The following is a 12,221-nucleotide window of genomic DNA, read 5'->3' on the forward strand; positions in this document are numbered from 1 at the left end:
GTGCATTGAATTGAAGCATTTAAGAAATACTTAAGCAACATTTTTGGGCTAGGAAAAGAATAATAAACCTACATCACTAAAATACACATTAAACTATAATTGGGCTTTTAACCCAATAAATATTTATCATCATAATTTATTTGTCAAAATCAATCTTAACTCAGCAGTTTACATATTTATATAGTTATTAATTTTCATTTACTATAATTGAATTTTAATTATTTGTAATTAAATATATTAAATCATTATAAACTTTTCATAACATTTATCGGATAAAAAGTACATGGCCTTTCTATCTAAAAATGTTTATTAAAAAGTATTTTAATATTTATTAAAAAGTAATTTTTATGCATAAATCACAAAAATTTAATTTTAATATATATAAAATAATTTTATACATAAATTTAATTATAACTATAGTGATAAAAATAATTATATTTTATAATATCAGTACATCAAAATTAACTTTTATACTTAAAAATATTATCTATATATCACATTCAAATAAGTTAATAACATCTAATTAGAGTAAAAGTATGTGTATACATAATTACATTATTACATTCCAAGACAACAAAAGGTAACTTTATTTTCACTTCAATACATACCATTCTTCCACCACTACTTCTAGTTGTGTTTCTTGAGAAAACACTTTTATTTTTACTCTTACATTTATTAACTTAGCTTAATCAAACCCTAATCTTCTTAAGTATTATGATTTTATGGGAATAATTTGGAGAGGTTGGGCTTTGTGCAAGGTAATCCCAAATTTTTCAGACATATCAATATCCTTTGCCTCTAATTCATTTGGGAGTTTCCAATCATATCCATATAGAAGAGAAGCTAACACAATATGAACACTTCTAAAAGCTAATGGCAATCCAGGGCAAATTCTTCTTCCAGCTCCAAAAGGAATCAATTCAAAATCATTGCCTCTAAAATCAATATTACTCTCCAAGAATCTTTGAGGCATGAATTCATTTGGGTTTGTCCAAATACTTGAATCTCTTCCCATGCCCCATACATTGACCCAAACTTGTGCATTTTTAGGCACCATGAAACCACATAGTTCAATGTCCTCTTGTGGTGACTTGTGTGGTAGTAGTAATGGAGCTGGTGGGTGCAAGCGAAACGTTTCTTTCACAACTGCTCTTAGAAAAGGAAGCTTTGAAATATGTGATTCTTCAATTTGTTGTTCTTTTCCAAGAACTTGATGAAGCTCTTCTCTTACTTTTTTTGATTCTTTTGGATTACGTACAAGTTCTGCCATTGCCCATTCTATCATACTGCTTGTTGTGTCTATTCCAGCATTAAATAAATCCTAGTATAACAAATATAAGATTCATTAGTAAAATCACAAAAAAGATTAATTATGTATATATATGTAAGTTTATTTGTACGTAATAATTACTATAAAAAATATATGTATTATAATTTTGGACAATTGAGAAAGAAGAAGTTATTTTAAGAAAATGTAAAACATATTTTCATCATCATATGTAGAGCCATTATTCCATATATTATAGTGGAAAATAATTAATATCCCTTATTACTGTTATAAAAAGATAACTACTCTCATATAGATAATAATTGTATAAAAAATGCAGAATGAAAGTAAGAATGAATAATCAAATAATATATGGGTTCTATCAATTTTATCAAATATGTCAATACTCTATATATATTCTATGTACATATTTATTCTCTATGTGAATACTATCCATTTAAAAAAAGTAATAAGGCTCCAAATAAATTCACCTTGATTTATCACGTACGAGGTAAATCTTGTGAGACAAAAGCTGTATATTCTATACCTATATGGCTGTATATAATAAAGATTAAATTTTATTTGGTCTCCACTTTTTTAGTTATATATATATAAATAAAAAATTAGAGAGGAGTGTTAGTTTGGGGTAGCATGTTTTGTGATTTGTAATTATTAATTAGTTATTATTAATATTTTTAATAGTGTGAGATTATATTTAATATATAATCAGGGGCGAAGTTAGACTAACTATTTAAGGGGAGCGGTGTTTAATAATTTATTAAAATTATTACTTGCTGCAAAGTAAAAATAAAAAATTTGAGTGGATGAAGATATTGAGAGAAAAAAATTTATATTTTATTTTTTAAATAAAGTAAACTATTAGACTAAGTCTAAAACTATTATACTTTGTTAATATTATATAAAAATGGACTGATTTTTTTTATGAATAAAAGGAGGATTGAAAAAGTATACCCAAAAAAAAGAGGGGGGACTGGAAAAAAAAATTGGGGCTATGTCTATTATTTCTTTTTTTAACAAAAATAAAAAATTTGGGGGGGAGGGCATTGCCCCCTTCCCATACGTGTAGCTTCGCTCCTGTATATAATTATGTTGGATTACTTACTTTTCTTTTATTGGTTAAGTATTGACTAAATTTTACTAAAAGTGTTGCCTCTAAACTTTCTCAAATATAGAATTGAAATGATGTGAGGATAATTCAACTTTGAAAGTTAGCTCATATAGTGGGAAATGTTTTATGTTTAGAACTCCGCTAGGAAGATAATGAAAAATCTTGACAATGTGTACAATGAATTTTGAATTTGGTCTAATATAAGGGGAAAAAAATTCAAACAGTTATTTTAAAAAATTAACCATCTCAATCCTAATTTACCAAAAGAATTTACCCAAACACCCTCTCTCCCTCCCCCAAACCGTCTACTACCCCGTCCTCATCAATCATCCCACCTCTCCGGCGTTCACCGGCTATCAAACAACCATCCACGTACTTATTAAAATAATCAGCCAACTACCTAGTGAAATAACCATCCAGCATTTGTTAATTGTATATACTTAAACTAAATCAAACAAAATAACCATCCAAATAAAATAATCATCTACATATATAGTGAATTGAACACCCAGCATCTAAATTTGTCCGTTCATGTATATATCTTGAAGACATAAAGGGCGCAAAATCCAAGAAAGACAAGTTAATTGAAAACCTTCGCAACACCATGAAACAAAGCACTCACCTTCTTAATATCTTCAATCTGATGCACCATATTCACTGGAGACAATCTACCGAATTCTAAATCATCGTACACGTGGCACCATCCCCTCCTGTTGTATGTCGCAGATGAAGACGCTGGGACAATAAAATCTGCCGGCTGCCGTGGGCTGTACGACCACCGCGTTGGTGGGCTGTGCGATGGACGCAATGTGCGCGAAGTGGGTGTCTTCGTCAAACGTTCTCGGACAACTGGACGGCGTCAGGTTGCGTTCTGGGCGGCAAACGGTGGTGATCTTCGCAACATCAGTGCGGAGAGAGTGGAAGAGATTGTCGGAGAAGAAGAAACTACAGCACATTCTTCGCACATGTAAAATGGAGGAATACGTAATTTTTCCATAAACAAATTCTTATTTTTTAAAAATTTAAAATTAAAAATTACTAGGAATTAATTAAATTAATTATTAATTGATTATGATTTTAATTTTACTCTTATTGTACACATTTTATATTAAACTCATTGTCTCTATATATTTTTTTTTATGTTTATGTGAAGTATAAATATTTTATACTAAATTCATTGTCTCTCTATACTTTCTCTTATATTTATGTGAAGTTATGTTTATGTGGAGTATAAATATTTATAAATACATACTAAATTTGATAATAATATTCTAATATTATATTAGAATTGAGATTGAGTGAGTAAACTCCAAATACTAATTCCTTGAATAAAAAATGTCTCACACTTATAAATTTTTGTACAGACTTTATCTTTAATAGGTGTGCAACTTGTATAATATATACTTCGAATTCAAAATTTTGAGTTCAAATTTTATTATTATGACAAATACCATAAATATAGTACCCTTATTATTTTTGTTGATAATATAAATCTGTATATTATCTTCTCAAAATAATATAAGATATGAACATATAGCATTATTGTTAAATACTTTTTCTCTTTGTTTATGAGAATTGACTATATGTATAATATGTAAAATATGTGCCAATTTATTAATTGTCTATTATTGAATAAAATAAATATTTTGCTTAATATATAATAAATTATATATGAATAATCAACACATATTTTATGTTATTCAATGTGCAAATGAATAAAGTAGACTACTTTAATAAAGATACTAAAAATGTCTTTTTTTTAAGATGTTCACACATGTTATGTTATTATTGGACATTGTTATTAAACTAGTTAATAATTTATTTTTTATTATAAATCAGAACAAAATTGATTTATTATAACAACAATAATAAATCCAATTGTCTGCATTATAATTATTAGATCCGATTTGATCCGATCGAATTATATCATCTAAATCGAATATCTTTAAAATTTTTTATAAAAAGACAATTATATCCCTAATTTTTTGTTTTTCGAATATTTAAATCTCTAAAAATTTAAAAATACAATTAAATCCCTAAAAAAATTGAGTTTATTGTTATTATTATAAAAAAATTCAATTTTATTCTAATTTGTTAAAAAATTAAAAAATAACTGATTCATTAATACGTCCAATAATAATACGACACGTAAATGTCTTTAGAGAAAGACATTTTACGCATCTTGATGGGAGGGTCTCATAAACAAAACTGTTTTAGTAAATCATGATACTAACCATTAATAAATGCAGCACTTGAGATCGGCTCAATTCTGAATTATCTTCCAACATGAGATCTACCATGGAATCTAGCAAGTCTTTTCTTCCATTTGATTCTCCTTCCAAACCTCTCCTTTGCACTCTTTCTTCTACAAGCCCATCAAAAAAGTTAATTAACTTTTTGAAATACCTTTTCATTCTTGCACGTGTACCTTGTGGATCAAGCATCCTCAACATTGGAAAGAAGTCCACAACATTAGGCCTTCCAATTTCTTCCATAATCCCCCAAACGATGTCCTTGAACTCTTGAGACTTGAAGGAATCGTAATGAGCCAAATCTATGGAGAAGAAAGTGTTTGATATGAAATTAAGTACGGTTATAAAAGCCGCATTACTCATATCTAAAGATTCGCCTTTTTCACTTTTTTCTTTCACAAAATCCAAAAGTTCTTGGACTTTCTTTTGCCGAAGAACTTGCGTAGAATCAAGCTTTTGAATTGAGAACAAATTGTCCGCGCAAATTCTCCTAAGATTCCTCCACTTCTTTCTTAATGGCAACCATATCACCGAAACTTTATGGTGATCCATCGCCGTAAGAGTATCCGGGGTTTGCCTGTCACAGAAGGTTTTATCATGTTTATGAAGCACTTCTTTGGCTAATTGTGGAGATGAAATAACTATGGTGGTAATGTTACCAAGCTTAAGAGTCATTATTGGTCCATAAATTTGAGAAAGCCTAGAAAGTGATAGATGAGGGTGGGTACCAAGTTCTAAAATGTTTCCTATGATTGGAAAAGGCTTAGGCCCTGGTGGAAGTTTATTTTTGAGTGTTTTCATTGCTAAGTTGGAGAATAGAAGATGAATACATGCTAACACAAAAGAAATAAGCAAAAGAAGTTCAAGATACTCCATGCTTATTATTATTGGCCTCAAAACTTTATGATCTTGAGTTAATATATAGTTTCTTTATATTTGATGTGGGAACATATATGTATCCTCTAACCAATAAGTAGTACTTATCCAGTTATCCTAACCAAATCCAAGATATATTTTTGTTGTGGTGATAATCATCATTTTTTAAAATAAAATATTTAAAGTTGTTTTCCCTTTTAAAAAACGTTGTCTGATATTCAACAACTTTTAATTTGTCTTTATTATTTGCCAGAGAAATCATGTTGTTTATGACTATTACTTGTCCAATTCATTGTACATGTACTTGCTGAAAGTAACGTGCACATGTAATTCATGTAAACTAGTTAAACAATCGGTTTCCTAGAAACTCAGATGTAGTCGACTTCACGTGAAGTTGATAGTTGAAAGTCATTAGATGAAAATTTAGTCAAATCAGTCAAATCATTTAACCAGTGGCGAAACTTGAAACAAAATTTTGGGGGGTCAGATAGGAAATAATTGTCAAAATCTCATCTCTCTGGTTTGGATGATGTTGCCAAATTTAAAGCCGTTTTTCAAGATCTCGTTCCAAAAAGTTAAGGTTAAAGTAATTAGATGTAACTTTTTGAACTTTTGAAGGTTATATTTCACTTTCTTCGTGATTCATTAAAGTAGAAGAACTATCTACAGGTATTGATATTGTAAAAGTTATATGTTCTCCTTCTTAAATATTAGCCTTTCTCTTAAAAAATGTATCAATTCTTTGATTTTTTATTATTATTTTATATAAAAATTTGAATATATATCGTGTAAAATATGTAAAGAAGAAGTTAGAAGGACAAATATTAAAATTTATAATATTAATTTAATTAAATAAATAGTAAAATATAAAATAAAATAAAATAAAATAAAATAAATAAAAAATATCTAATTTTTTATATTTAAACTTAAAGATAGAGATAATGTTATTTATTGAACTTATTAAATACTTTAAGTCATAGTAAAATATTTAAGTCAATTAAACTATTTTTTATCTTTTAAAAAAGTATTAATAAATTTTTTATAAAAGTTTGGGGGGAGGGGACATGACCCCCTTGTCTGAACTAAGCTCCGCCACTATATCTAACGATTCTCAACTATCAAATTTATGTAAAAGAAACTGACTGTACCTGAGTTTTCACCGTTAACCACTAAAGAATCGGACTTATTATTCGACCTAACAATTAGTTGTTTTGATCAATATTTTTATTAGTTCGTTAACAGATTTTTTATCTGAATTGGTCGTAGTTTGATAGTCAATTCCCAATTAACTTAGATGAACTAACTAATAATCATGCTAACTAGAGTAGTGTAATAACCACCAACTCAATTAATCGATTTAGTATTTTTAAGATTAAAAGAAGCACTCAAAATATATTTTTTTCGTTAGAAATTAAAGTTATGTTTGTTTTCTGAAATTGAAACTAAGACGAAAGAATTGAGACTGAATATTATATTTGGTGATTAGTGACTAGAATTAAAATTTCAGTCCTTTAATAATTTTAATAGCTCGAGAAAATAGAAATTTGGAAGACTAAAATTTTTAAGGACAAAGAAACTAAAATTTTAATAATATTTTTTTTAAAAAATACTCTCATTTAACTTTTTAAATTTTAAATCTATCCTTTGTCTCTATATTTATTTTAAACCAAACATGATATTGAGACATAATTATACCAAATACAATACAAAAACTTAATTTAGTTTCAATCTTTTAGTCTATATTTTTTAATATCTGTCTCTCAATCTCAATCTCAATCTCAATTTCCATTGCAATTATAGTCTAAGAGAATAGCTACTTACAACAATATGATATATAACCATTATCAAGGATAAAGGCTAAGAATAGCATGTGGTTAAGAGTAGTTGTAGCTGTTAGGACCAATTAGGAAAAGCTTTTATATCAGTGTATAGTATACAAAGGATATAGAGATATGATAGACATGTATGCTTTTCATTTCACAGTATCAATAATATCCTCTCTCACACTCTGCTCCTTGTTCTTACTGCACAAACCACAATCTCACCAAGCACAATCACAACCTGTTCAACCATGACATTGACAATTTTTTGGAAAGGATTTCTCTTATAATTTTCACCAAACATTTTCTTTTTCTGAAATTTCGTAAATGATGAATCCACTACTATATATAACAATAAGATAAAATGAGTGCAAACTTATTAACATATATCTCATGATTAAAACTAATCTTGAATATGGTTAAGTCTGTTGTAGTTAGTTATGAGTTAGTGAATTAGTTAGTCTCACTCTCTTCTATAAAAAGAATGAGAGTAATGAAAAGAGAACACATTTCAATACAATTCATTCATATCACATTACTCCTTCATCATTTCTCTCAATTCTCGTTTTCTTGCTTCCTAAGTTACTGCAAAACTCTGCTGCATTCTTGTCAGAAACTTGAAATCTCAACACTTTGAGATACAGTTTATTATTACGAAAATCAATTAAGTTTTGTGAAGGATACATCATCATCATATATTATAAATATTAATACATGTATAATTATTATGCATGGATTGGTATAACTTGAAGAGGTTGAGCCTTATGTAGAGTAATCCCATATGTCTCAGTCATGTCAATGTCTTCTTTATTTTTTCCATTAGCAAGCTTCCAATCATAGTTATATAGAAGAGAGGCTAAAACAATGTGGATGGTTCTAGAAGCCAATGGTAATCCAGGACAAATTCTTCTTCCAGCACCAAATGGAATTAACTCAAAATCTTGGCCCTTAAAATCAACATCATTTTCCAAGAATCTTTCAGGTGAAAATTCATTTGGGTTTCTCCAAATACTTGAATCTCTTCCCATAGCCCAAACATTAACAAGAATTTGTGCATCTTTAGGTACCATGAAACCACATATTTCAACACTGTCTTCTGATTTATGTGGCACCAAAAGTGGGATTGGTGGGTGCAACCTAAACGTTTCCTTCACCACTGCTCTTAGGTAAGGAAGTTTTGTGATATGTGATTCTTCAAATTGTTGTTGTTCATCTTTGCCAATCACTTGTTGAAGCTCTTTTCTAACTTTTTCTAGTTTTTCTGGGTTGCATAACAATTCTGACATTGCCCATTCTATTGTACTTGATGTTGTGTCTGTTCCAGCCACAAATAAATCCTAATAGATAATACCAATAAATGAAATTAATAAGATAAAAATTTCTACTAATTAAGTTTTAACACACACTAAGAAATTTATGTGAATTTAAAGGCTAGATTACAATGTTCTTGGTCCTTGCATTATTTTGTTGTTTACTTCTTTTTTTTCCCTTGACTAAACTATGCATGTTCCATTGTTTTTACATGGTCCATGCACGATCCTTGCTTAGATATTTAATTATATAAAATCTTTCTAAATGTAAAAAAACAGAGAGGAATATCTAGGTTAGTTAAAACTTTTCAATCGCATAAAACAGAGGAATAAATTTTCTATAAAAAAATCATCTTTAAAAAATAAAAAAAATCCAACAAGAGTGACAATGCTATCTATATAAAGTCAGATTTTCGTACTACACAATTTCGTTCTGTCCAATATAATTATATATAGATCCTGCTCTGTTATTATCTGTGAGCAGTAAAATTTTGCACTTTAATTCGCTCTTATTTTTTTATATAGAATAATGTTGGGAAACTAACTTTTTTTAATTATAAATCTAAACCTTAAAATTAGGTAAGGTTAGTTTTGTATATTTTTTTTCCTCACTTCTAAGTTTATAATTTTTTTTTTGAGTAAATTAAACTTTTTTATTTGAAGTTTGACAAAAATTTTAAATATATTCTTAAATTTTATTTTATTTTAATTTTATCTCAAAAATTTTCGATTTATATTAAATATATCTCTGACGGCTAATTTTTTAAAAACTTAAGATCGATTCAATAACAATTTCATAACAACAACTCCTTAATACAAACAAATCAAGCATAATTTTATTACATTACTGTTAGATTTGTCTTAAATTTTTTAAAAATTTAGCCGTCGAGATATATTTGATGCAAATCGAAAATTTTTGGGATACAATTAAAACAAAATAAAACTTTTGTCAAATTTCAAAAATAAAAATATAATTTAATTTTTTTTTTATGATAATAACTCTCACTAAATCACAAACAAGGAAACGTGAGGCAGGACTTCAAAAAAAAAAAGTAAAAAAACACAAAAACTAAACAGTAACACATGTAACATCAAACTAAATTGACACTAAACCAAACAGGACAAACACCTAGATCCTGACCTCACCCCCTATCCTGAACAAAACCTGCCCCACTTGCAAACACGAGTTAATGAGTTATACTGTTATCCCATCAACAATCATCCAACATAAATTGTATATATATGAATTATTGACTATTTTTTATTATTTTTCTAATCTTACCAACAAAGAAAAGGAGATTAAGATTTATGATACTTACCAAAAATAAATGCAATAAATGAGGGCGGGTAACTTGTGAGTTGTCTTCCATCATGACTTCCAACAAAGAATCTAACACATCATTAGATAATTTCCTTTCCCTTCTTAACCTTTCTTCAACAAGACCATCAAAAAAATCAATCAGCTTTCCAAAATAATTGTTCATCCTTGCACGTGCACCTTGTGGATCAAGCATGCGAAGCATTGGGAAAAAATCCACAACATTAGGCCTTCCAGCTTCTTTCATAATACCAAAAAATATGTCCTTGAACTCTTGTGGCTTATTAGAACTATTGTAATAACCCAAATCCATAGAAAAAAAAGTGTTTGATATAGAATTAAGCACGGTTATAAAAGTAGCTTCACCGATATCTAAAGCTTCGCCTTTTTCACTTTTTTCCCTCACAAAATCCAACAATTCTTGCACCTTCTTTTGACGAAGAACTTGTGTAGAATCAAGAAGTTGGGGTGAGAACACTTTGTTAGCACAAGCTCTCCTAAGAATTCTCCATTGATTTGTAGGTGGCATCCACACCATTGAAAATATGTGATGATCAAGTGCTCTAATAGTATCTGGGATTGTTCTATTAGAGAGGATTAGGTCATGTTTATGGAGAATTTCTTTGGCTAATTTTGGTGATGATATAACTATAGTTTTTATGCTACCAAGATTTAGGCTCATTATGGGTCCATAATTTTGAGAAAGCTTAGCAAGTGATTGGTGAGGTTGGTTACCAAGTTCTAAGATGTTTCCTATGATTGGAAAAGGGTTAGGCCCTGGTGGATCCTTAGAGGATTTGGATTTTTTGGTGCCTAAGATGAAGATTATTAGAACATGAATGCTTGCACAAGCTAAGAAAGCAAGTAGAAGAAGTAGTAGGTAGTTCATGGTGGTTTGGGTATATGGTTATTGGCTTCAATAATAATATAATTTCCCTACCCTGTATTATACATGTATATATGTAGTAGAAACAAAACATAATTTGGGTCATCAGATCCAATTGATAAGTTCTGTAGTTGTGTCTGACTTTTCTTAATTTTGCTTTTAAATATAGTGTAGGGGTACATGTGCCGGGTTTGATGGGACTCAGACCCGATCCGAAATATACACCGGGTCTATTTATTAGATCCGAACCCGACTCTAGACTCGATGAAACCAATACACTTTCGGGCCACAATTATATCCGGTAAAAACCGGGCCGTTAACATTACATTCTGTTGATACCTTCTTGTAAGCTAGCATGTAAAAATATCTAAATTTCCAAGACTCCAACCATTATTTAACATAGTAAAATTCACTTAGAAAAATATAACAAGAACCAACCCTTCTTTAAAATTAAAGCATAACTACAATCAATACTAAAGCAAAACTACAATCAATACTAATATTGTCTAATAATACCAAATATTTAAATCAATACAAATAACACAATATTATGCATTAGTCTAAAGTCTTATGCATTCTAAACATAAAACATTAACTTATAGTCTTATAATGACTAATAACACAAAATATTAAGGTTTACAATACTTAAATTTCACATAAGAATAGTCATGATCTATCACTAATAACACAAAATATTAATTCTGTATGATGACCGGGCCACCGGGCCGACTTCGAGTGATCCGAACTATGGTCCGGATCCGACTCGAAATAATGACTAGGTCTATTTTTGAGACCCTTATCCAATCATAAACCCAATGAAACCACACCAAATTAGTCTCTAAAGTGTTCAGAATCGGACCAGACTTTCGAGTCGGGCCGGATCCGTGCACCCCTAATATAATGCTTCTTGTAATTATTGAGTTAGATAGATTAAACAGAAACTTTTTAAAAGTCAATTTAAATTTAGTTGAAATTTTAATTAAGTAGTTATAATTTTTCGGTTAACGAAGGTGCTTTGCATTTAGTCTATACCTCACAAAGCGGAGGTTCATGTCAAAGTGTTTCGAGCGATGATGTGCAAGATAAGATTGACGGCAAGTAAGGCGGCTACCCTAATTTCATTTTTTCTAAACTAAACGTACATATATAAAATATAAATTATTATGTATTTATATATACAACATATTTATAAAAAATTAAAATTAAAATCACCTCCATTTGGGGGAAAAAAGTCAACTATGGGGTTATAGAGTTTGTTGACTTTATCTTTCGCATTCTTATCTTGTATTTTAGCAAGAAACAAATGACGTGACATATCATAGTCTTTCTTTGAATATATATATATGGTTGCAAGTTCAACTGA

The 12,221-nt window shown here is 29.1% G+C and overlaps 2 protein-coding genes across 2 annotated transcripts; both read right to left on the reverse strand.

Annotated features, from left to right (window-relative positions):
- Positions 1-513: 513 nt before the first annotated feature.
- On the reverse strand, positions 514-5,531 carry LOC107475734 (geraniol 8-hydroxylase). Its single transcript, XM_016095377.3, has 2 exons — positions 4,631-5,531; positions 514-1,321 (listed from the first exon to the last, which is right to left on the reverse strand). Exons 1-2 carry the CDS (start codon positions 5,522-5,524, stop codon positions 713-715), a joined length of 1,503 nt encoding a protein of 500 aa, XP_015950863.1. The 5' UTR covers positions 5,525-5,531; the 3' UTR covers positions 514-712.
- A 2,416-nt stretch (positions 5,532-7,947) lies between these two features.
- Positions 7,948-10,906, reverse strand: LOC107475735 (geraniol 8-hydroxylase). The gene is made up of 2 exons (XM_016095378.3): positions 9,974-10,906; positions 7,948-8,681 (listed from the first exon to the last, which is right to left on the reverse strand). Exons 1-2 carry the CDS (start codon positions 10,859-10,861, stop codon positions 8,070-8,072), a joined length of 1,500 nt encoding a protein of 499 aa, XP_015950864.1. The 5' UTR covers positions 10,862-10,906; the 3' UTR covers positions 7,948-8,069.
- Positions 10,907-12,221: the final 1,315 nt, after the last annotated feature.

This window comes from Arachis duranensis, chromosome 2 (assembly GCF_000817695.3).
Source record: "Arachis duranensis cultivar V14167 chromosome 2, aradu.V14167.gnm2.J7QH, whole genome shotgun sequence".
Taxonomy (NCBI): domain Eukaryota; kingdom Viridiplantae; phylum Streptophyta; class Magnoliopsida; order Fabales; family Fabaceae; genus Arachis; species Arachis duranensis.